The sequence below is a fragment of the Atractosteus spatula genome, chromosome 12, assembly GCF_055471065.1.
Source record: "Atractosteus spatula isolate fAtrSpa1 chromosome 12, fAtrSpa1.hap1, whole genome shotgun sequence".
Classification (NCBI taxonomy): Eukaryota; Metazoa; Chordata; class Actinopteri; order Semionotiformes; family Lepisosteidae; genus Atractosteus; species Atractosteus spatula.
The window spans coordinates 16,574,864-16,602,179 of record NC_142717.1 but is presented as its reverse complement, the minus strand read 5'-3'; the positions used below and the strand labels follow the sequence as shown (position 1 = coordinate 16,602,179).

Sequence of the window (27,316 nt, the reverse complement as noted above, 5' to 3'; positions counted from 1 at the left end):
ATTGACTAGAGACTGAGGGTTGCGTTGAGCTATAGACTTTGACACATAGGAAAAAAACAGTAAAAGGAGTTAGTTATGACTGTCTTTCCAAATCATTCTTACCTTGTCTATGAATCCCCTTGAAGTTACTTGAGACTATAGTATTCAAGCTAGGGTAGATTTCCAGAAATAAGTATTTAAAATGCCTAAAATATTGGAATGTTTGCAAACAGAACTGTTTTCCAACATGGGATTCAAGAGAAGTAGTGCAGATTTAGTCAAATTGATTTTTTTAAATGTCACAATTGACTGAAATTGTTAATAATGTCAAGAACAATAGGTAATGACTAGTTTAACATTTTAAAGAATTAGAGGATATCAGTATTCAGGGATATATGATGTTTGGTAGATTTGATTTCTATGGGAGCAATTGCTGTAGATAGATGGACTACTCTGGACAGTCCTTCTGTCCTCCAAACAACAGACATCATTCCACTCACTGACTAACCCTGGAAGCTTTCTCTTCCTGCTATTTTCCCCTGACTAATTGACTTCCTGCAGCAGGTCAGATGACAGACTAGCAGCTAATTCCCCAAGAGGTGTCTGGAGAATGTGGTTCCTGCCAGGGCTGTGCTCTCACAATATGTAAAGCCATGTGTAAGGGTGTACTTACATTTTCACCACACCATATGTCCAAAGAGTTAGTTAATTTTAGGCGATGATATCATCCCTCAAGTACTTTATGGTAGTAATATTAGCAAAGTTCTCGTTATTCTGTAATCTTAAAGCCAAAAGATGACTGGGTCAACTGCCATGATAAATAGTAATTCTTAAATTCAAGTCCTAAGGAATGACTAAGGAATTCTGTATGCCATCAGAAAAGGGGGTATAATTTTTTAAAGTAATTTCCAGATGGCAAACCATTGTCACAGAGAAGTCATTTTTTACAGTGTATTCAAAAAGAGTTAATTTAGATTCAAATTCCTTGATTTTGCTAGTCAAGATGTATTAAGATTGGAAACAAACAAAATAGTACTCCTGCTAATAAAACGTTTAACTGCATCCCAGAGAATGTGGGGATCCTCAAATCCATTATAAATAGAAATTCCTCAAACCAAGATTGAAATAAGAGCCATAACTCTTCATTTTATAAAAAATGTAGCTTACATTAAAATAAAAAAAACATTGTGATCTGATACATATCCTGGAGTGAAGAAGAATGGATTTTAGAAAATAATTTGTGAATTGAGATGCTGACCCCTGTCTAGTGGACTTTTGAAGGCCCACAAGACAGGGCTCAGGATCTCTCATGGGGGTAGAAGTGTCCTTTCGTTGCCTTGGGTGTAGGCAGAACAAACTGTTCAGGGCCAATTGATTGACTGGCTGTATACAGATAGCCAGGTTTAAGAATGCATTATAGATTCGTATTCTGTTCTGTGGTCTCTCTCTCTTAGTCTGAGTCCTAATTAGATGAGTCTCGTAATCCCATACGTCACTTCTGAGCATTGTCATTATTAACAAGTGTCTGCACAAGTGCTAAAACACATCAATCCTTAGGAAGACACTGGTCATTCTATGCAACAAAACAGAATGTGTGTCAACACACCCCCTGACACCAGTTGTCTCACAGCCATGTTTTAATGGAAAACATTAAGAAGGAACAAAGAAATCTCAAGTTGTTATCACTTCTGTCCTGCAGCATCCCTCGGCTAGTGGTTGCTCTGGAAAACCATTGCATTCTCAAAAGGGCTCACGGTTTTCCAGGGCTTGCAGCTCTGACCGGATCTCCTTCTGGTGATCTGTTTCAATTAGTAATTATCAAATCTATTATTCATTTGCTGTTTATCTATTTAATGTCAAGGCACTGCTCAACGGCACTTCGTCATTCTGACTGCAGTACTGCTTTCAACCTCTCCCCATTTCTCCAGCCTTGTGGGCTGCCCTCATTCCTGCTGCCTTTCTGAGTTCTCTCTCAGGCTAACTTTTTTCTCTAGACCTCTAGGACTCATTCTTTCTCTCCCTTTTTTTGTTTTTCAGGCAGTCTGGGTCTCCTTTCCCCTTTCCTGTTTTGTTCAGTTTCTAGCCACCCCTTCCTGCACCCCAACAGAACTCTCCCCTTTCTTTTATGTGGGAGCCAGGCATCCTGTTCATGTTCCGATGCCTGGTGAACACTTGTGGGAACATGGGAATATCCCCAAGACCTGTCCTGACCTGGGACTTCTGGAATTGAGAGGGGACTAAGGATGAGTTTCTTTGTCACCCTTCCCTGCAGATTTCTGCACCTGATCCAAAGGGCAGCTGGGTATCTGATTCCATTTGTCCCTGGGAGCTTCCCTCGGAGTGAGAATCCAGGGAGACTGCATCGACAGCACACACCTGGCATGGTCTCAAAGTAGACCCCCTCATTAGGGCATGTGCCTTGAATCACAGGCTCTTAGGCCCTCTGACTGGATCACTGAGTGGGGATTTCCTGCCTCCCCACTATTCTGCCAGACCCCTACTCTCAGAGAAGCTTTTGGGCAATAGCACAGTCCATCAGTCTTCGAGCTTGCTGGCATGAGGGCTGCCCTCCAAGCCCCATGCCGTTCCCTTTTTTTCCCCTTTTTTTTGCTTGGGGTCCCGAAGCAGAGGCTCCCTAATTCAACCGACAGGCTGTGTTGTGAATTGTATACAGAATTGGTTATGTGTCAGGCCAGCCTTTCCGTCTTTTTGCCAGGAATGCAGTGAGCTGGTTTCTCCTAGGACAGAGTCGCCTCAACCTGCTTTCTTGCCCTGCCGATCGGCTATGACAATCCTTGCTCTGCAAGCCAGTTCTGTTTTATTAAATTTTGTCCCTTGTCTTTTCCATTACTGACCAGCCTGGAATGATTAAGCCCCTTCAGCCAATAATCTATGCTATTATCACCTCCTTTCCCTTACTAATGATTAATGACCACCCATGCAGCTGTGTCTGGCCGCATTGTATCACAAGTATTGCTCCAGCTGGATTGTGCATAGCTGTATTAGCAGTGGTGTTGTTTATCTGTTCTGGACTATGGGTAACTGCAATAGCAGTGGTGTCGAAAGCTTTCTCCTTTAGGCTTTATATTATTCTAATCACCCAAAATGTACTACAAACATTTTCACATGCAAACATCATTTAAGAACTATTTATTGAATACCTTTCCTTCATTACACTGAACAAAAGCAACTAAATAGTCTGAAAATACTGAGTATAATTTCTAATTAAATAGTGGCTAAATGACAGCAAAGTATGTAAATGGATTTTGGACCTATGTGTTATGAAAAGAGCAACAGTGACAGGCATCTATTGCATGTACTTTGACATTTAGTCCAATTCAAACTATACTGATGGAAAAAAGAAATGCAACACCTCCTCCTCCACACTCTGGCCCTCCCGTCTGCATGGAACAGGCTGACAAGTGACTCATCTGTGAAGAGGACCTGATGCCCCTGCTGATGAGTCCATTGCAGCCTCTGTCTTGCCCAAGCCAGTTATGTGGGCCTCTGTCAGGTCGCCCTGTTCTAAGGCCAGCAGAATGGAGCCTCACTGTCCTGTCACTGATGCAGGCATTGTGTCTGCTGGCAGTTTCAGCAACAGTACGGGTGGCAGATCTGAAACGATCTCTCAGATGGACCAGTATGATGTGTCAGTCCCGCTCTGGTGTGGTCACTCAAGGGCGACCTGATTTTGGATGGTCATCTGTCCTGCCGGTCTGCTGAAACCTTCTCTGCAGTCGGGACACAGTGGAGTGGCTTACTCCATAGTGTGTGGCATCGCTGACACATGACATGCCTGCCTGCAGCATGCCACTGGCCCTCTCCCTTGCTTCTGGTGACGTTAAAGGCATTATGGAATGCCCAGAAAACTGACAAAGTGTGGCCTTTTTCTTGCAGTGACCTAAGCTTTGAATTAAGGTCTTTTTAAAGGTGACCTGATCAGGCATTGTTTCACCTGGACCCTGTTGGGTAAAAGTGCACCTAACGAGCTTTCGTGTGATTGGCAAGTTGCAATGCCTCACTGCACAAGCTGTATTGCTGGTCAGAGAACTTAAAACAAATGGACAACTTTTGTGAAAGTACATAGGCTATAACTATAGTATTCTCATTCCAGAAAATGTTGTGTTTCTTTTTTCCATCATTATATAACATGGAGAGAACAAAGTGTGATGACACTGAAGATGTTTGGTTTCATCTGAATACATCTATTGTGCTATTCAGCCTTGAAAACCATTGTTCTCTGATATGGCTCTTTGGAGCTTGTATTAAGAACATGTATTGTATTAAGAATGATGTGGCAGACAATTAATGACACTATCACAGGTCTCATCCAAGGAGTCCAAGAAGGTATGTTTTTGGGAACACCATTCAGTTGTGCTTTGCTTAAGGTGTCTGACTGAAGCAGATGTTCTAGATTTGGGTAGTGGAGATATACATTCAATCCTATGAAATGTCACCTAATTAAGTGTGATGTACAGTAAGTGAGGTCAAAAGACGGTTTTAACAAATGTTCCTGTGTATTACTTGAATATCACTGCATGTTAACATCACTGTAGTGCAGGCACAGCTTGAACACCGTACTATAAAATACTTGTTTACTTGAATGTACTTTGGAATATTAACAGAAGCTGAAGTCTGATCTGATAATCAGTGCATTATAGTCCTGGGGAGCTTCAGAACACCATGTGGTGTGAATACATGAATGTATTTATGGCTAAGGTTTATGTTATTTTAATAGTAGAATAAATTAAAAATGTGGTATTTCCACTGGGGTGATCTTGATTTTGACCATTTAAACAGGATTTGCTTCCATATTGTATTTGATTATTTATTTTCTATAAATTTTTAGGTGACCATAAACATTTTTAAATAATTTCTTGACATAAGACATTTTTTTTACTTGTCTTCCTGGGCAAGTGGCCAAGGTTGCACAGTTAGCATTGCTGACCACAGTCGTGACCATTGCTGGTTCCCTGGTTTCAAATCTGAATGGGAGCTATCTGCATGGACTGTTCTCATCATGTTTGTGTGGATTTCCTCTGGGTGCTCCTGTTTCCTCCCACAGACCAAAGACATACTGGTAGACTAATTGGGAAAACTGGACCTGGTGTGTGTGTTTGAGTCAGTTTGTGCCCTGTGATGGACTGGCCTATCCTGCCTTGTGCCCATTGTTTACTAGGAAAGGCTCGGCTCCTTCACAATGCTGAATTGGAAGATGTGGTTAGAAAAAAGATGGATGTTGTTCTCCTGAATTCAGTCTCCCTATAGCCTGCAGTGCAATGAAACCTGCAGTGCAATGAGATCTTTACCACCCATGGACAATGATACTTTCAAGAAGGCACTGACATTATCAGTGTCCATTTAAGAGTGTGCAGTGTGTTCCTGGGGTATAAAATGGTTAATCCACCAGACTGTGTCCTATAGTCCACAGAACATGATCCCTTGGTTCCCAAACCAGATTGTATTATTCTAAAATGCACAGTTTTCATGGTAAAGCGGCTTGATACCACCCTATATTTGATAACAGAATTGCAAAAGACAGATCTGCCTGTCATTGATTAAAACTATATACGAGCAAATTCACCATCCATATTCATTTCCAATGCAATGCACTTTTTACCTTCCAGGTCCAAGTTTAACTGTAACTTGGATTTTCTACTGTCAACGGTACTGTAACTACAATATTCAGTTTAATCACTTCTCCCCTATATGATATTTGGCATGGAGACATTCTGGGGCCACTGGAACCTGAAGCTCTTGTTTGCTCCAGATGGATGATAAGGGCAAATGGAGGAACCACATGTCCTGTTTCTGACTTTTTCTACTCGTTTGGGTTTATTCCTCCAGGTACATAATTAAGGCCATTAGAGTTCCAGTCTCCTTACACTCGAGTCTCTGAATCATTTAGTAACCTCACACTACATTTTTTTGTTTTACTTGTACTTACTCAATGGTATCATGTATAAAACATGATACCATTGAGATCAAAAATAGCAGTGGCCCTTACCTTGGTGAGGCACAGAGAAAAACACAGATTGCTTTTTTCCCCACTGTTTTCTGTTGATGGCATTTCTAAATTTACTCAATATAGGAGCTGTGCAGTAGGAGAGACCTGTTGTCAGCATTTCCTGCCCCACAGTGACCAGCTGGCCCTCTCTCTACTGACATAGTGCTAGCCAACAAGGAGGAGTGAGCACAGCTTCTAGCTCAGCACAGGGAAACTGAAAGACTTCTAAGATAAGTTGCAGTAAAACAACAAAAACTACAAAGAAATAACTTAAATATCTTATTTGCATATGTATTGAGACCTGTAAACTCAATATTTGGTGAAAGCACCTTTGGCAGTAATTACAACCTACAGTAAGTCATAATAATAATAATTGCTTACACTTATATATACTGGATACTCCACTCAAAGCACTTTACAGGTAATGGGGACTCCCCTCCACCACCAACATGCAGCATCCACCTGGATGATGCAACAGCAGCCATAGTGTGCCAGAACACCCACCACACATCAGCTATCAGTGGGGAGGAGAGCAGAGTAATGAAGCCAATTCAAGATGGGATTATTAGGAGGCCATGACTGGGAAAGGCCAATGGGAAATTGGCTTACAAAGTAGTTACACCCCTACTCTTTTCAAGAAACACCCTGGGATTTTTAATGACCACAGAGAGTCAGGACCTCAGTTTTACATCTCATCCGAAGGACGGCACCTGTTTACAATATAGTGTCCCCATCACTATACTGGGGCATTAGGACCCACATGGGCCACAGGGGCCCCCTGCTGGCCCCTCTAACACCTCTTCCAGCAGCAACCTTAGTTTTTCCCAGGAGGTCTCCCATCCAGGTACTGGCCAGGCTCAAACCTGCTTAGCTTCAGTGGATTGCCAGTTGTGAGTCGCAGGGTGATATGGCTGCCGGCTGCTTTTCCATCTTTGCACACCGGCAATTTTTGTACATTCTTCTTGGCATATTTACTCAAGGTCCCTCAAGTCTCTTGGAGATTGTCTGGAACAGCCTTTCAACAGATTCTCAATGGAATTTAAATCTGAACTTTGATTAAACCACTCAGGTACATTTACCTTCTTATTCATAAGTCACTCTACTGTAGCTTTTGAATTATTGTCCAGTTGAAAGTTGGTTTTAACATAATGCTGACACTCTATACTTGACAGTGGGGTTTGCATTAAATGTAATGCTTTGCACTTAAACCAAAAACAAAAATCATTTTTTGTCTTGTTTGACCACAGAATCTTTTTGTCCCATGTTTGCAGTATTGCTTAAGTTCTTTGTTGCAAACCCCAGGATTTCCAGGATTTGAGATTTGTTTTTGTGTTTGTTTTTTCAATTCCATACAAGCCCCTTTTGAGAGACTGGGATATTTTCTCCTACCTTATCCTATCTCCTCACTCTATAACTGTGACCCCAACAGCCTCACAAAGGCATCCTTATCCGGTTGTTAGGACCTCAACTTGGAGGGTTAGAGCACCTGGTCTAAGCAGTGTCTTGGATCCTTTCACTTCTTGATGATAGACTTCACCGTGCTCAAAGGAACATTAAGGGTTTAATATTTATCATATAAATATTATTTATATAATACATTTGAATATTTATTAAGTGTCCTTGAGTTGTTCTGAAAGCTTCTTTGTCTTCATGGTTGAATCTTTGCTTGCAATGTACAATCTGATTAAGGGGCCTTAAGGGGCTTTACAGAGACAGTGTGTTTATTCTGAAATTCTGTTATTGCACACTGACAGAGGCCACTTAACTACATGAGTAGCCCATTAAAGTAAATTGTTGTGCCTCAATTAATTTAGGTTTACAACAGAAAAGATGGTCTTCAGATTTGATACTTGGCATCTTATAAATCAGTATACAGTATAGTACTAATAAGTATAATGTCAATCTGGTATAGAAGAGAGAACATTAGAAAGGCACCAAAGAGAAGAGTCTCTTTGGCCCATCTAGCCCATTTGATAGGTAGTGGTTGATTGAGCCAAGGATTTCATCCAGATGTTTCTTGAAGGAAACCAGGATATTGGCTTCAAAAATATGGCTGCGTAGTTTGTTCTATACTTACACAACCCTTTGAGTAAAAAAATGCCTCTTGTTCTCAGTTTTCAATGCACTACTATGTAGTTCTCACTTGTGTGTTTATGTTTCACTGTTCATTCCAGAGATATCTGCTTGGTTGACTTTGTCAATGCCTTTGAGGGTTTTGAATATTTGTAACAGGTCTCCTTCTTCTCTGTTCAAGATTAAAAATGTTGAGTTCTTTCAATCTGTATATATAGGACATTTCCTGAAGTCCTGGAATGTATCTGGTTACTTTTCTTCTGGACTGATTCCAGAACAGAAATAAATATTTTATAACCTGTTGACTAAAATTGTACACACTATTCTAAATGAGACCTTACTAGTGTACTATGTAATTTGATCATACTGTAACCCTTGATATCCATTCTACGCTGTTCTTGCATTTTGTTGCCTTTCTAATTGTTTTACCACATTGTCCTTTGTGGTTAAAAGTTAATTAGAAATATTTAGTGACCTCCAGATAAATATTATTCTGTCCTCTCACTGTTGTTGTCTATTCCAAAATCAAATAAAAATGATAATTCAATAATTATCCACTTTTATGTAATATAATAATTAATTGTATTTATATACTGTAATTTGGATATTATTCATCCTAAAACCAAAGGATTTCCATTTCATTAACCATGGAAGTGCCACAACACCTGTGTTACGTGTGGCTACTGTTACACACCAGCAGCCCCACTACACACTGATTAAGGTAACGAAGTAAGAAATTGCTTTGCCAATTTAATTAAGGGCGAGTTACAGACAGATCTGATTGTGCAAGCCCAGAGTGGACTTTTTCTGGGATGGGTTAACATCCCTACTCTTATGAATAGCCTCCTACAGCACAGTGTCCCCTGTCACCGTAATAAGGCACTGGTTTGGAAATTCTGGTCCACAAAAGAAGAGTTCCACCTACTTGTGCACCAATATCACTTACAACAGAAACCTATTTTTCCTGATGTTTCGCAAATACCAGACTCACCCTTGCTCCGCTTCTGAAATCTGACCAGATCAGGTTATGAGGTGGTAATATGACTTTCAAATATGACTGGGGTTTAAAGTTTTAGATTGACATAATTTCCTTTACATAAAGCAAAAATGTACTTAATTGAGATGGTAGGATTTCACTATGTAGGAAACAAGTGGTCAGTCTTGGGAACTATATGTAGGAGTACTGTACAGTATGTAAGAGTAATTCAGTTCTTCAGTATAACCAAGTTCCCTTTTCAGCTGATGGCACAGTCAAAGAATGCATAAAACACGTATTCTTACATAGAGCCAGTCTCTACTTTAAAAACATAAAGCAAAATGAGTTCTGGGTGACACATACTGTATGTATAAGAACAACAAACACAATAAAGTAAATAAATAAAGCTGGACACACACTCACTGTACTAAAAATAGTTTATTAGAGCTTGTCAAATGTGACAATGTTTCAAGCACATATGATTTTCTGGTGAAGGCTTTTACGGTATATGCAGAAATGTTAAGAAGGTCTTATAAAGCTGAAGCAAAAAGAGTAAGTCCAGCTCACCCTATTTCTTTTATTTATTTTTATTGACATTAACACAACACTTTGGGGTGTGCATTCTTCTTATCTGTTTCTTTGAAACAGCAAGCATTTAACATGACAAATGCTACAGAAAAGGATGTGCAGACTACACTGAGACAGGTTATTTGCAAATTGAAATAAGGTGCTGTGCATTCAGCAACACTGAACCATGCAAAATTTAGTGCTCAAGGCTATGCTTTGTAAAACGAACAGAGTCATGAGATTCTATAATTAGATCATCCCTGTAAAAAGATAAGCATTTCTTTCCTTTTTGCCTCTCAGGCAGTTTCTTGTTTGCAATGATGTTTCATTTTCTTATTATTTACTTTTTTGTTTTTTTAATAACTGACATTAAAAGAAGTAGGATACCCAGCAGGAGAAATATGAGGAGTGCAGGATGGTTGATTTTCTGCACTTTACTAATGTTAGGTTTTCGTAAAATGGGTGAGGCACCACCAGAGTACTGGTAGAAGTCAACCCCAATTTCAAGAAATATTTTAAATAACTGGTTTGGACAATTCTGAGTCTAACCTGCTAGGACATATTCAGTACCACTGCTGCTCCAGATAATTCTAGTTCATGCTAATTCAAGTCACAGTATCCTATAATTATTTTTTCTTTGCACTTTTTAATAGGCAAACTATGAATGAATGCTGGAAATAATAATATAAAGCAATGTTGCACTATCATTAAATCGTGATGCTACAGGACACTTTCAGCATGTGTTAAAAATGTCCTTCATTTCATGTTTCCTCTAATGTTGTAACCATAACTTCAAGACAGTGTCACTTACTCTTAAATAGGTAATGGATTTAAACCTTTGTCTTTCACAAATTATAGGGTTTGTCATGAGTCATTATCCATTGACTATTTTCAAGAGGTGGCTTAAATGAAGCCAGACAAAATTAGGAGAGTATTTCATTGATTGCAATCAGATAATACAGTCTGGTGAAGTTACTATTTTGACTGTGAAAGACACCCTTGACAATGAGGGAAAATTGAAAAAAATTGGATTATGTGAGAGATTTCTAAAATCAACACTGATTACTTATTAAATATAATGAAGCTATATATGAAATAAGGGTGATGGCTAAGCAGATTGAACTGATTGCATGATTTATGAGGGGTTGCAGGTAGAGTCATTAAATGCCTATTTTCTGAATGTATGCTCACGCATTCAGACAGAAGGTGAACAGTGTTCACTGTGAAAAGAGAAGGCACCCCCCTGAATCTGAAGCATATAGTATCAGACTCTTGTCTCGCTGTTAAGAAGAGGCCAGATCACATTTCAGCAACCACGTCCAGATACACGGTGTGCAGTACATCTCTCCAGGCACATAGCAGAAGGAGCTGCCACCTGTGAGAGAGAGCTCCCAGCATGCAGAGGACACTTCTGCAAAGCTGTAAATATGCAGCAAAAATAAGGCCACTGTGACCCAGACAGAGAGCCTAGAGCAAGAAGTATGAGTAATGAATTGATATATAACCTCTGCCTCAGTCCTGCAACCCTAAAGGGTTACAAGCTCTCTCCTGTACTTGTGTTTTACCTTTGCTGTTTCTTCAAAGTGAGATAATTAACTGTTTGCAGCTTGTATTCAGTTTGTATTTCCATTATGTTATATGAAAGTGTTCGGAACAAATACACAGAATTACAACCTGGTAAGGTTTGGAAAGCAGCCCCAAAATGTGTTTAATTTATCAAATTAGTAGTTGATTTATACATTGGGCATTTAGTAAGGATTGGTAATGCATTTAATCCAAGGGGCACATGCTATGCAGAGGCCATGTGTGATAGTTAAAAGGTATTTCAAAGCAATCGGCAGCCTGTTACATATCGTTCATGCTAATATAGCACAAGGAATGGAGGAGGCACTATTTCAAGACAGAGTGGTAGTTCGCTGCCATTTTGGAAGAACGACTGTCTGTGAGATTGCAGAGACTGCATGGTTCTTAATGTCAAAGTAGAAAATGTGGTGGACATTTAATGTGTTCTAAAGACAAACTGGATGTATGGTCAAAAAGTATCACTCAAGTGATCAACAATGACAGATGTGTGTCCATTGTCTTTCAACAATGGTCTCAATGGAAGCCAGTCTTTAAGCTCTGAATGGTAATTTGCAATTGGTACCAGGTTAATCATATATTTGCTCACCTGTTCTGAAATATGTTTTTTTTTAATACTCCATTTATTTTGTCATCTGTTAACTATATTACGTTTACCATGGTTACCTCAAAATTTACTTCTTACATATTTTACTTATTTTCTTTGCCTGCTGATCTTTGTCTCCTTTACTTTTCAGACTTTTCAGTTTCCGTTATGGCTGTTCTCTCTTTTCAGTACCTTCCTGTTAGTTCTTGCTATTATGTATCTTACCCATTTAACCTCACCCTCTTACCCCTCCTCCCCACACACGGTCTCTGGTGCACTGTAGAACTGCCAATCTGCTTCCAAAACCAGATTTCAGCTTATATCATGCACCTCTTTATATATTTCTTTTCTCTCACTGAAATCTAGGGGCAGCCCTTTCCTCTCTCCTTCCCCTTTCCCTTCCTCACTGTTTAGTGTTTTATTCGAAAAGACCAACTATATCAAATACAGTTGTTGATTTTTTTTATATTTGTGCTCAGCTGAATCCATTTTATATATTAATTGCACAAAGCCAAATATGGATTTTTTTAAACAAAATCTCTGTTCAAAAATATTTAAATAATGCCGTTATTCCAAACTAAAAATACATTAATTGCTTTCCAATTAATTGTTTTAGTTAAAAAAAAACTGAAATCCAGTTATTATCCTAAATATATAACTATGTAGTAAATCATGCAATTCCCTAATGGTGGGGGGGGGGGGATTTATTATGCAGAACCTAACGATGATGTTGATTTTGAGTTCCACAGTCTCCACAATTAAAATTGGAGGGAAATATTATGCAATATTCAATATATTAAATATTAAGTCTCAGAAGACAAGGCTAAGTGTGATATATCCTTGTATGCTATTTTATGTCTGTGCAGCCACAAGTACAAATTATTTATTGTACATTTTTCAGTTATGTTAAAACATTGACAGATATAAAATTGAAAAAAGTAAAAACAATACAAACCATTTTTATTCTATTTACTGTATTTACAGATACTGTAAGTCCTTCATTATATGAAATTATATGTTTTACCCAGTGTATCACAGTAATTTATTAGGTATTTTTTAACTGTTTATTTACAAGTAGTGATTAGTTTCAGTTACAGTTTGGAAAGTGAAATCAGTCATTGAACAGTGCTCAGGCCTGAAGGTCCTGCTAACAATACTGAGCACATGCCTCACTGGAGTAAAAACTGCTAACACGTGGACTTGGCAGCCGATGTTGACAATGCTGGGTCCTGGGGCATGTGGCTCTTCTAAAAAGTAAAAAGGGTCCAAACTTTAAGCAAGGCCTGAGGAAAACAGGAAGTTTATTTCTGTGGGAGCATCTGTAGAAAGTAGGGAAGAGGTGATACAGTATGTAGGAGATCAACTAGAGGTGGGTTTCCCCCAAAATGATTAATCTTAGTGAATAACGTACAAATTTACGAAGGACGTGAGAAAAGAACTTCGTAAAGGGCTTCGTAATCCAAAATTTAACGACTGAGTTTAAAGTACTTCTTTGTTGACTCCTCTCCTGCATCAGCGTGGGAAAAAGCATCACCAGTCAAAAACTGAACTATCGATTTCACAGCATAAGTGCCTGCAGTGCTTTTAGAAGATCTGGCACAGAAGTCAGAAAAAAAAGGTACATCTTTTCAAGTTTGGCAAAAAGAAGGGGGCAGAGCTGAGAAGAGAGAGGTCCAAGACTGGTGGAGGGCTGTTACTATCACGCCCTGTACACCTAGAGGGCGCTCTACTTCTGTCCTGTTCCTAGTTCCCTGTGATTATTCATGTCTTTCTGGTGTATCTTCTTGTGTAGCCTATTTACTTCCAGCTTCTGCTCTGCTCCTCGCTCAGCATTGAGGTTCAGATGTCTTGAGACCCGCCTAGCACCAGGTCACTCCTGTCCATGGCCTGAGGGCATAGGTTTCTATACGGCATTTCCTGAACAGCTGAGCCCGGGCTAACCTCCGTTTCGCCGCTACACATAAGGTCTATTTTCACTCTCCTGCCATTCCACAGTTCGTCCTTTCCGACATCCGTGACAGCTACCGACAATGCCTCTCACCCCAGAGGAGGAGAGGGTGACAGAAGAAATATTTGGAGGGGTAGATGTGTGTTTGATTGAATTTCCATCTACCTCACCACAACCTGCCTCTCCCATGCATCTTTAACCCTGCTCCAGTACTGGCTCATCTCCAGGGCCCTCACACGCAGGACCCAGTCAAAGGGCTCTACCTGAGAAGGACAGAGGATCTAATGCTTGTGGGTGTAGTCAAGAGCTGATAGCACTGGAAAAAGAGAGGCTTCACTAGTGAAAGAACAGCTCCAGCTGAAACGAGAAGAGCTCCAGCAGTGAGAGAGGTACCATCAGGAGCTGGTTCTGTTAAAGAAGGCAAAACTTGACATCGTGGCTAAACAGCTTGCACTGGCAGAGGCACAATTCAACAGGCCCTCCATTTCAGTGCCAATTATCAGAACAAGGTAAGTTATTTAATCAAGTAAAAATGAAAAATGTATAGGTTTTACATCGATTTCTGTATAACAGATCCATAAAACAATAGCATGACATGTTGTGGCTGTGTGAATAATTTATGTACTCTCTTTCCAGACACAGGCACAACAGAGCAAATGGAGCCTCCCTCGTGAAATATAGTTCCATGCCCCAGTTGCCCCTTTTCTTGTTTTGCTTTGCACTCTTTTGCATCTCTGACATAAAGATAATAAAGAGCAAAAACATTTGTGATAATATGCCTTCATGCATCCAAACCCGCCTGGTGAAGTCCCTCTCTCCTCTCTCCCAGTAACTCAATAGCACTATTTTCTTCCTTTGTTTCCTCATCATCATCTTCCCCTACATCATGGGGAAGGCGTATCCATCGTGCACTGCAATGTTGTGCAGCATAGCACACACAACAATAACAGCACAGCAGCATTAAGGTGAAAATCTAAGCCCCCCTGATGATTTGTGTAGGCATTGAAAGCGCATCTTCCAATACCCAAAGCATACTTTACAACACTGTGTGTCCTTCGGTGTGCGCTGTTATTACTCTCCTCAGCCATGGTTTGGGGCTTCATCACTGGACGTGGCAAGTATGCACGGAGAGGGTACCCGCTATCACCCAATAAACACCCACCAGCAAATGCATCATCCTTTGGCATCAAAACACACTCCGGAGTTTGCCCAGATGCAGGCGTCATGCGTACTCCCGGGCCACTTGGCCACAATATCTGTAAAGAGTCCTTGTTGGTTGCATATCACCTGCACATTCACTGCCAAGAGCCCTTTATGACAGCTGTAGATGGGATTCAAGAGGCTGGGTGTGTGTATAGAGATGAGTGTCCCATTCACTGCACCTACAACACCAGGCATATTTTCAATGGCATGAAAACCGATTTGGTTTCATACAAGGTATCCTGACTCGTTGGAAATTTTATGTAGGTGCGTGCATGGTGCAGCAGTACTGTGGTCACTGAATGCATGGATTTGGAGACAGCAGCCTTAATAAACCCATGGGATGGATGGATCGCTGACCGCACATCAGCATTAAAACAACGGTTCGACTTTGTGGACGGTGCAGTCATCTCAAACGGCGCCTCTGATTCAAGAACAGTATTCTTTGGACAGTCGCCATCTTCACTGCAGGAGCATGATCATCATCACATATCTTCCCATATTTATTTATTTGAATGATCAACATGCTAGTTTGATTGGTTAAGTCATAATGTGTTAAAGTCATAATTGGACTACAGACTTGCTTAAAGCTTGTGGAAAAAATTCAAACAGGGAAGGCACTTCTACAGATGCTTTGAGAATACTTATCATCATGAAACTGCATTAGGCATTAAAGTGTAACTGAATCCAGTAATGCAAGGAATGACATAGCTATGCCTCACTTTGTTAGAATCAGAGTGAAGACAAGTATTCGCAAAAGTTGGAGAACAGGTACTAAGTTTAAAATATGAAATGTCTGCCTAGCTGACGTTCACTGGTGCACTGATCTGTTTAAGTTAATCTTAGACTGCCCTCAAGGTGGGTTGCATCAGCTTGAGATCAGAGATCTAGTGAATAGTAGTTTCCTAGCTAAAGCCTCTATTCTCCTTCCAAAATGTGAGCTGTAGTGGTTGGCTTATTAACATAGAAAAAGATCCTGGTTGGCAAGAAACTTTTGGGATGTTGGGCACTTGTGGAGGTTGTCTTTCATAAAAACTTGAATGAATAAATCATACTTTGTGGTGGGGGGTAAATCCAAAGATTCCACAAGATCAATGGTCTCCAATATTCTCAATATGCTCATCGTGATTATAAAACTCACTATATATATGATTATTATACTCACTAAAAGATTACTGTCACACCTATCTACTTCCTCCACCGTCCAGGGTTAATACAGTATGTTTGCAAGGTACTGTATCTGTATTACACCTCAGAGCCTGGCTAGAAGTAATACAATAATACGGTTAATTGAAACAATTCGACAGACTTTGTAATTAAGAGCTTGAACAAACTCCAGAGAACTCTCTAGCATCTGAGTATGAGATACCTCCATTAACCGTCTTGCAGGCCAGTTAGACCTTCTTCATCTTCCAGCCGAAGGTAGAATGGCCTGTGAAACCCAAGAAAAAATAATCTGGGTCTGTGCTCAAAGATGCACATTGACACTGCGTGCAAAATGGAAATGGTTGTGCAGGTAAATGTGAACACTTCTGTGGAAGCATGTCACTATTGACAGGGTTTTGAGGTTGGGATACTGTAGGTTAAATCTAGTTAAAGACAAATTTGCAGAAGAGGTGTATAGGCATTTTTGGCTCTTAGCTAACAAGAAGTTGAACTTTACTGGCTGACTGGTACTGATTATAAAGGACTGGCAATATTCCTCTCCCTGTATTCTACAATTTGAATTTCTTGTAGAAAGGGAAACATCTGAATATTGAATTTTCCACTCCACAGTGTAACATTTGTGTGTGAGGTTTGGCTTTCCCAATCTTTCATTTATTTACTGCACCTTTGTTACAGGTATGTGTAGATTCTTATGAACCAATGCAGTGAGGTTTTGATGGCATCAGCAGCAGCATCAGATGACTGAATGATAACTGCATCATCCAAGAGTATTGGAGTTCTGCTGATGATGCAGTCAAAGCCTCAAAGCACAAGTGTCCATTGTAGCTGTTGGACTATATTTTAAGTGTCGTTAGAAACACTGGGACAGTGTACCATTGAGGAGATGATGAGATGTAATTTTGGGGAAATGTTGTTTTCCTGCTGTATTTTGTTTAGGAAAAATTATCACAAAGATATTGTTTTAGACAATATACCCGTATCTGTTTTTACGAACGCAATTCGTTCCCAGAAACACTTTCGTATAGCGACAATTCGTAAAAACAAAAACCTATTTCCATTATTTCATATGGGGAAAAAATACAATCCGTCCCGAACCCCAAAATATTCACCCCTACTTTTACTTTTTTCACCAAAACATGATAAAAACAATAATAACTAATATTAATACTGTGGTTTGTGTTTTAAGTACTAAAAAACTGCTTAACTAGTTAGACATCAGCACTGTATAGTAACCACTTCATTTGCTTTTTGTGCAATTACGCGCACACAGTTTTCCTTTTCTTATCACCTTCAGGGTCTATGATAAAGTCTAAACCGCAAATATTCTTACAAAAAAGTAAGAGCGCACACAAAGGCGAACAATGCACAAAGCAAGACTCCGTTAACCATCATGCATGATTCTGGTGCCACTCCGTACTCTCCGTGCTAGCTCTCACCCATGCTGGTAGTGGAAGGTGATGCGACGCTCGATAAGAAACAAGTCGTATGACGTCTTCCTCTTCACTCTCTACATTTGGCAGAGGTTCTATATTTTTCTTCGCGTCGCTTCTTAGTTTTCAAGTTGGCTTTCGTTATTCGAAATGTGGGTAACAATTCACATGCTTCGAAACATCTAATTTTCATAAAAACAAAAATAGGTACGGTGTAATTATTTATTCCAGATCGACTGAGAATGAACGTTGAACCACTTTATTACAGTTACTGAAAATGTAGCTGGTTATTGCTGAAAGGTTATCAAGAACAAGGCTTAGACTGAGTAGAATGGAGGATGATAACTACTGTACAGTAGCTGCTGCGTACAGGTAAGAAGTGTATTTTTAGTAAGTCCGATGGCTGAGTGTGCACTCGACAGCTTGCATTCATACAAGTATTTCCATCTGTCTTGATGAACTCACTTCACTGATGGATATGCTTTTTGAAATGTTCATGAGTTTTACAGAGAACAAAAACACTTGTGCCATAATTTAAAATTTCAGAAATTCATTAAATGTACTGTACAATATAAAGTTAACCTAACAGACAACTTCAGAATTTTCAGTGAAACAAGGACCTGAAGGCAAACGTGGAAAGTAAGAGGTAGTATGTTTTTAAAATGAGAATAGGAAGTACTTCTTTAAGCAAAGAGTGGTAGATATACCTGAAGTGGAAGTAGATTCCATCAGATCTCTTAAGAAATTATTCGATTTGATTTAATTGATAAAATCGTTTGATCAATTAGCTATAAATTATCAATCAAGTAATCAAGTGGACAAGATGGGTTTCTCATTTGTAACTTAAATCTAAAATGGCATAAATCTCTTTTCTGCATTTTCATACAGACATCCAGTGGGAACAGTCCTCTCTGTGTGTTACGCATTCCGCACGCACTCACACGGTCACGCATTCCACCTGCTCTAACAAACGCCTTCACATTCCCACTCGCACCCACTTAAACAGACGTCACGCCGCAACTAATCTTCCTATCGCCTTTCACTCCCGTCACCACTTTAACCCTCCTCTTTTCCCTTACCATCCCTTATTAATTCGGATTCTGGTTGACGCTTCCTAGTGTGCGCGCCCTTCTTTTGGTTTGAACTCATCGTTGCTTTCTGGACTCTCGCTTGTTTTTGCCTTTGCGATTTGGATTTGTCGTCTCGATTGAACTGTCCCAGCCTGTTTTTTTACTTTCGCCTGCCCATCGGTTTTCTGAGTATAAGGACTTTTTGTAACCTTTTCTGTAAGGACTTCCTGCAACAGCGTGGGGATATCACCTACTGTACTTGAGCACTTTTTTTTAAGCATAATGATTGCTAACACTGGACTGTTTTTTTTTGTCACTTTTGCAGAATGAGAGGCCAGCATTAATTAATTGGCTTTTGTATTTATTAGCAAAATCTTTTTTTTTTTTTTTTTTTTTTTTTTTTTTTTTTTTTTACGGTCAGTTGGTTCTGCAGGGGAAAAGTTCTCACCCGTTACTCTGTCCTCATTTTTTTTTTAAGACCTGTCCATTTGATCTTAAATGGGGAGGAAGGTTGATCTTTTCACTGATCCGATAGTGTTTATTTGGTCAAACATATCACGCATTTACTTCTTTTGGGAAGTCGGCTCACATTTCAAGTAGGCAACCGTATGCTGCTATATCGGCTTGCTTGCCCAAACATTATAAAGCAAATCGGTTTTTTTAGATGGCAATAAGTGATAAAATAATACATTTATAACATCAGTTGTGCAAAAGCAAAATGCAATATTCCTCACAATGTGTTAAACAGATTAATGCAAAAACTGAATTTGTTTTAAGGTTGGGGAAGAATTTCTAATGCAGAAACAAAGTATAGAATGGCAAGTAATTTTCCACTCCTCATAACTTTTGAGTTATAGATAAAAGTATATTATAAAGACCAAAGACCTTCAACAAGTACACTATTGCAGTGACCCTGGGTCATCAGGAAATGGCTTGTGGGCTGCTGGAGGCCTATGCTTTGTTTTCTGATTTAAAGATCTCTTTTGATTGTTTTGGATGTTTTTTTCTTTAGCATATCATTATGATTCCATGTTTTGCATCAGAAGAAAGTGTAAGCATAGTTAAAATAACTTAAAAAAACCCTCAATTTAAAAAGTGGAAATTAGACATGTAAGACACGCACAATGAAAATGCTGGTGGAGTGTACAAACACAGCATTGATGCAAGTGAATTTCACTATGCAGATTCTAGTAGTAGTAACTTGTCGTCACTTCAAAATCTACCTGGTAATACTACAGTATGACATCGCAAGGAGTTCTTATCTTATGTGATAAAACACTTGCTTACATAGCTAGAGACCCAGAATTGCCTTTGCCTATACTCCTTATGTTCCTGAAGGAAATAAGCAAATTTGTCCCTTTAACAAATAGTTAAGAATCAGCAGTCATTGGAATGGTATTTTCATTCTTTACTATAACTTTTGCAACTGGTGCCCACAACTGCATGTTACAGAGGTAGGGAAATCCACTTGTCTGTGGATGGTCATTAAAACTTGTGATTGTACTACACTGTTTAAAGTCCTGATGGGGGGGGGGGGACTAAACACGAGTTGCTAAAAAGCAACTTCTCCCATTGACCTTACAAGGAGAAACTAATGAAGGTTCGCAAGATTGCCTTTTTCCCCTTTACCATTCCTATCACTTTTTTTCCACAGAGAGGCATGCCAAATTATGATGAAAGAGTGGCATGAGTGTCTGTGACATGACATTCGACACCCTCAACTTCAAATCCATCCCCTGTCACGGATACAAACCGTCATACAGTATATTGGCTTAATTTGCATCCTACTTTTCAAACCAACAGATGTGGGGAGGTTTGCTTTGGGTAGATGGCCTTACAAATGATGCTACAAGTGCAATGTTTATTGTTTCACCTAAACAATCAAAATATTCTACATATTTGGAAATGGATGTTTTAAATATTCCACAAGGCACACCTATTGATTGAACAAATTACAAGATTGATTTTATTGTCATATCTTTTCCGTTATATGGTGCACTTAGCGGGGTACAATTGTGGAGCAGTGGTTAGCATTGGTGCTTTGCAGTGCGGGAGCTCTGGGTTCAAATCTTGGGGTGCTCTCTGTGTGGAGTTTGTATGTTCTCCCCATGTTTGTGTGAGTTTCCTCTGGGTGCTTTGGTTTTTTCCCAGTCCAAAGCCATACTTGTACATTAATTGGGTGATGGAAAAATTGGCCCTGGTGTGAATGTGTGCACCCTGCCCTACCCAAGTTTTATCCAGCCTTGCGCCTGTTGATTGCTAGGATAGATTCTGCCTCTCTTGTGATCTTGTGTTGGATAAAGCTGCTAGAAGATGCCTTTGTATCTCATAGCAAGATGAAATTGTTATGGTGACATCGTTCCCCAGGACTCTCATAGGCTTCCAAGCCCGTGAAGCAAGGAACTGGAAAGTTTCAGCTTACTTGATTTCTCTGCTGCTCACATGAGCTGTATGGGTCGGGTGCCAGGAAGATTCTGAAAGATGGTAAAACAAATTCCATGGCCAACCACACATGCTAGATGAGGTGAGACTAAGGATTTGACCTGCCATCTTGGGTATACAGTATCTCTGAGAACCTGAGCCACACAGCCCCCAAACAAGTTTCAGTACCTAGTATACTGAAAGATCCATCCACTAAAGCCAGAGATTGGAATAGAAATTGGAATAGTGAGAGCCTCGTGGCTATACTGTACACTCACTGACACAGGCTTGCTGTATACTATCATCTGTTGCCTGTGCAGTTTACACTAAGAAATATGAATACTTTTATTGGTCCATGTTGCTTTCTGACAGATCACATACTTTACAAGTTACTTTTTCTCATCTGTTGTGTACATTCCTTAGGTTTTACTGTATATACTGTATCCATTCAGAATTGGCTGAAAACATTAAATACCAAAAAAGCATTTATGTAGTCTATTGTTCTGATATTTATTTAGACTTATTTTCCATTGTTTTAATTTCCCAGCTTAGTTATCAAAGACCAGGTTTAGCCTGAGTAGAATGGAGGATAATAACTAGCTGCTGTGTACAGATAATTTAGAGGTAAGAAAACCTAACCAGGCAGTAAGGTTTATTTAGTGTTATCCAATTTGTTCCCTTCACAAATCTCCCAATTCTCCAGTTTTGATTAAGAGAAAAACTACATTGTCTTCATTCTTTAAGATTTTTAGTGTTGGGGTGTTTATCGTTTTCTCTGCTTTGTCAGAAATCTATTTGCATACTTACTGTTGAAACTGTTGTTTTGGGGATTGTATTTTTAAATTGAAAATGTCAATATTAATTATTTTCAGCATTATCTGTCAATGTTATACTCTGTAGAGTGCCCCTGTGCTTTTTAAAGTAAAACTGTCTCACCATATAGAGGATTCCAAATGAGTGTTGACTATTCCAACCTTCTTTTAAAGACTTTTGTTTATAGCAGTTTGTTTTTTCTTGCAAAATAAATTGATTAAACAATAGCTCATTGTAGTTGTCAATTATTCTAATTAAAGAAACCGCTAGCTGTCAGCTACAGATACAGATAAGATTTTTATTGGTTGTGTGCTTGAATTATTTAGTTTTAAAAAGTCTATGTGCTTTGTTTTGTTCAATTAATGGTTTATGGTCAGAAAGTATTTCCATGTTAATAGCTGCTCCAACCTGGGATGGAGGATTGTATACATAGATTTATGTAACTAGGAAACAAAACACGCTTAGTTGCTAACACTTTTAATGAATACATCGAAGAAGCACGTTTGTAAGGATTGCATCTTGTGTTTGGGTTGTTACCACTGTGAAGTACCTGAAATTAGTGTGGTTATTATTTACTTAAAATAAAAATTGAAGATCCAAAATAGTACTTGGTGTTTGCGATGCGTTTTTTGACCGTCTCTTCTGTCTCTGTAGCAAGCACGACCACAGCTTGCTTACTCACGCTAAACTCTGAGCAGATATGATATTCCAATGTGATGTTACAGCACAAAGAGCTTTAACGTGTGGAGGGCGGGCATATAAAATCTGTACGTCCCACCCGTCTTTGGGATTGGTTTAGATGTTATGGGCGGAGATCAAAGTAGCTCATGGAGACTGCACTCCAGAGCTCGTGTGACACTAATCAAGCTTTGCCGGACATTGGTGATTCTGTGGTAACAGCTGACAGCTTGCCAGGCATGTTGCATTCTACTCAATTCAGCCTGCATTTAAATTTCATAATTGGAATCGTATATATTTTCTGAAAGAAAACATTTCTTCAAAACTCACTTGTAAGTTTAGGTTTGGATTTTTTAACTTGGAAAACATTAACATTTCTTAAAACAGTTATTTGATGTTCTGACAATATGACGGTGCGTAGGAAAACTGTGGACTTATCAGAAAATCTTACCACATTGATGATTTTCATTATTCTTTCTGTCGAACTGTCGAATGCAGCACTTACCGTGTATTATGGACATATTGAGGAAAACGCACCGGCTGGGACCCAAGTAGAGGGCTTATTAATACCTGTGTGGAAGAAATGCCCAGGTTTAATTCGGGAATCCGAACTGGACTTTACTTTAGAGGGGGAAAATGCGTCAGACTTTCGTCCTGATTACCACGGAGAAGGACGCCTACTTTTGAAAACCACAAAAACTTTAGATCGAGAACTGAAGGCGGTATATGATTTGACCGCAACTACACCAGTCAGTGTCTGTTCTAATGCCACTGTGAGGATAGAAATCAAAGTGCTTGATCTAAACGATAATAGACCTCGATTCATTAAAACAAGTCAAATCCTTGAAATTGACGAACTTACACCGATAGGTGCAGAATTAATGCAGTTGTCCGCTTTGGATCGTGATAGTGGAGAAAACGGCAGAATCGTGTACTATGCATTCCCCCCTAACGAACTTTTATTCGTTGTTCCAAAAAATGGAAGGGTAATTCTTGTTAAATCCCTAATAGGCAGAAAAGCTATTACTCTCTGTGCTTTTTCTAAAGATAATGGAAACATTGCATTGCAAAGCGAACCAGTTACATTTCAGTTTAAGGTTAGAAGACCTGATGTAGAGGGAAATTCCTGCGAAGTTAGGAAGCCAAGGGCAGTTTCTGAAGAAATGTTCTATACTGTAAGCGTATCCGAAGATGTAAAAGTTGGGGACATGATTTTCAGCGTTCCTGACCTAAAGTTTGAAAAGAAGTGGTTCGAGGTCATTTCTGAGGCCGATTCCCCAGTACAGATTGAAAGAGACTCGGGCAGGCTTTATTTAGCCCAAAAACTGAAGAGCGCAACGGACGTTATTATAAAAATACAGAACGTGGAAGGTAAGGAAAACTTTCTTATTCACTTACCACGCTTAAGAAACGCTGTATCTGCGAAATGATGTAGGATAAGACATAATAAGAAAGTCTTCCTTTTTAAAAACTATCAATTGATTATTTCATATCCTGTTTATCATCAGAATACAACGTTGTCCTTGGAACACCAAGAGACAATTGTCACTGGTAAAAGTATTCTGAATGTGCCAGATGTAATCCGCAATTTAAGGATAAAACGAATGGTGTTTGTCTTGAATAGCTTTAAACTAATGTTGTTATCTTCAATATGTGTTCACACATTGAATTGAAAAATAGTCTTAATTGGAATATTCTGTTGTACAATGATCCAGAAGATTATTTGATACCCACATTTAACCCCCACGTATCTAGCTACCTTTGTTTAAATATGTAGTGTCATAACTAGGACAGCTTAGGACAGGTGGCCACTTGAGTTACAAATCGTGTTGTGCTCTGCTTGTATGATGTGAATTTACTGACGTTTTGTGGATGAAAAAGAAAATGTAGAGGCAGAAAATGATGCTTATATAATCTGTCAGATCTGAAGAAAAAATAATGACAAGCTTCTGAATTTATTAGGTGGCTGGAGCGCATTTTGAGAGGTGTCATCGGTAGAAAGACAGAATCGTGTCAGACGTCTTAAATCTAATTATACGAATTGTTTTATAATATTAATGTTTTGTTGAGTATCACGGAAAATCACAGCAAAATATGTCTGGTACCGAAAAGAGGATGCTTTCTTTTATTAACGGAAGACAGTTTTATTAATTGCCTATCTTTATGGTTGCTTTTCATTTTACACAAATGCTCAGCCTCATCAATGCTATATACTTTTACGCCTGGCACACACAACAATTCACATGTTAATGTCGATCATGAAATACACTGGGTTCCATAGCAGCTACCTAATCTGTTTCTGGGAGTTTACTTTTTTAAAGGATCTCCTCTTGTTAACATAGTGATTGATTTATTATCCTAATAACAATGATAAGTAGTATTCGTTCCAGGGAAATATTGTGAAGTTTCTGTATTGTTTTTTTTAAACTTTAGAATAGTAAATAATAAAAATAATACTTATGCTGATGTCAAACTTGTATTTTTCATTAGCATTGCATACCATAACCTATTTTATTATAACGAGCAGAGTACAATATAGGTCTAGGTATTTTGAGATAGTGCCCTTGACCCTTAGACTGTAGTATCTTAATGTTTTTCTTGGTAGAACTTTAGGACTTGAATCGACTGTGAAATTCAGAACAATGCTAACAAAGCCTAAAAGCTGTAATCGCATCAATACACCCCTGATAATCTTGAAGTAGTATCACACGCTATTACAGTGCAAAGCCCAACTTTGTATGGGGTAGATCATGGCTTACACAATAACCCATTATGGGCAAAATCAATTTCCCTTTATGTATTGTTACAAACGAATGTTGATGGCACTTTATTCCTTGATACTTTGATGCATCATAAAAGCACTCAAATCATTCTGAATTAATGTTTAAAGTAGTAATTACAGTATAATATTCACAACACACTCTACCTCATCTTTTGGAGATCTATAGTTTAGTCTATCACTTCTTAATAAGCACAGTTTATCAATGCAATCCATTTCCTTGGTGTCTTCATAGCACCGGCCTGGCTATGAACACATGTTAACATTTATTCTGTATTGTAATATATGAGACTCTCGCCGAGCTGTTCATTAGCTATATAGAATATGAGTGTGCTGTAAGCAACGTCTGTGGCTGTGCATGTGCTGGCTGTCAAATCTGTCTCAAGTAAGCGCAACTGACAAGCCCGCAGTGATTTGTTTGCTATACTTCTGTAAAGGAAAAAATCCCCTCAAGCATCAAGCTCATTAAAGCGTTCTGTCTTTAATTGCACCAAGATGACAACCTTACCTAATTCCACCCTTATTCCTGATCTGTGTAGGAACGGGATTAATTAATAAATATTTAAAAATGAGGAGTCTTGGTTATATAATGTCACATTGGTCATCCAAAATGTTAAGCAAACCAAAACATACTTGTTAATGGTAATAACCAAGATAATTTCCATATTAAATCTTGGGTTTCATACATTTTATGTGGAACAATACTCTTGTGTTCCAACAAGGCCAAATAAATGGTGAAGGAAAATTCTAGAAACGTAATGCTTAGTAATTGTATTAATATCCCATGCCCTTTTGTGCCATCTGTTTTTAGAAACTCTATGCAGGAGTTCTTCTATGGAAGTCACTTTAATGGTCCTCCTTCAAAATTCGATGACAGAGGGTTACTTAAAATGCACGCCTTGTGTACCATTTCATCACTCTGCCTGTAAACCTGACCCAATCTTGAATTTTGTTTAAAGCAACTAGGAATGTATATCCACCTGGGCTTCACAGCAGCATGTGTTATATTACATGTTCATGTCCATTCACTATTTCAAACACCATACTGTGTAATGGAGACCTTAGTCTTTTAGGGATTTTAGCAGTGAACATCAATCTGTCATTGTTCAAATTGTAAAATGTTAACGAGGACAATCTCTTAACACATGTTTTTATTATTATTATTATTGTTGTTGTTGTACATCACATCCAGATGGGCGTGCAGGAAGGGAAACAAGTATAAGGACTTTATCAAAGTAGCGACTTTCAGTCTAGTTGTTATCAATCAGTACAACAGGCTAGACATGCTCAGACCTTCACAATTGGAAGTCACAAGATATCATGGTAAGACTTTGTGACTCGTGGTCTCCTAGACTGTGGCCTAACTTTGATGGATTGTTATCAGTTGTAATTTCATGTCAGGTTACGTATTGCTAGCTATGAACACTCTAGATGTTAATTGACAGTGCAGTTAGCTGAGCCTCCAACATACCAGTAGCAAGAAGGCATTTTTCTTTTGAAAAATGAGACATATCTTTTCTGTATTTTTCTTTCTAACTTAAGCTTGACAAGCTTGAAGGTTAAATCACTTCATCAACTGTATCACGTTTCTCACTCATGAGGAAATTTATTGCTGATGCAACAGTGAAAGATATTTAAGTGTTAGAAAATGTTACCAAACAATTTAATCAGTATCCAAAATCCTTAGATTTTATTTTCCTAAAAGATTCATGCATGAAGCGTGGTAACTTTTTTGGATGCTCAGTGTACTTTAAAAGATATGGTAAAAAGAAGGATTGTTGAGTTTCTAAAGAATTAAAATGAAATCTCTATCACAGTCTTAGGTAAAATGTGAACAGATCTGCATCAGCAAATCCCCAATTGTGCTAGACATGCAATACATCCTTAAAGCAGACTGGAACTAAGCTATTCATGGTCTTATATGTAAGCGGGGAAAAAAATAAAATTCACACTAAACTTCGAAGGGACAAAATGGAATTAGCAGAGGAAATATATGGTGAGGCAGAGCAGTAAGTCCTAGCACTTGAGTTGCAGACACTTG

General features: G+C 38.9%; 1 protein-coding gene across 1 annotated transcript in view; it reads left to right on the top strand.

The window, feature by feature from the left end:
- Positions 1–22,903: 22,903 nt before the first annotated feature.
- The window catches only part of LOC148822727 (neural-cadherin), a 179,432-nt gene continuing 175,019 nt past the window's right edge, over positions 22,904–27,316 (top strand). Inside the window, exon 1 of the mRNA XM_088928869.1 lies at positions 22,904–23,867. Coding sequence (XP_088784995.1) covers positions 22,904–23,867 — 964 coding nt within the window. The remainder of the gene's footprint in view (positions 23,868–27,316) is intronic.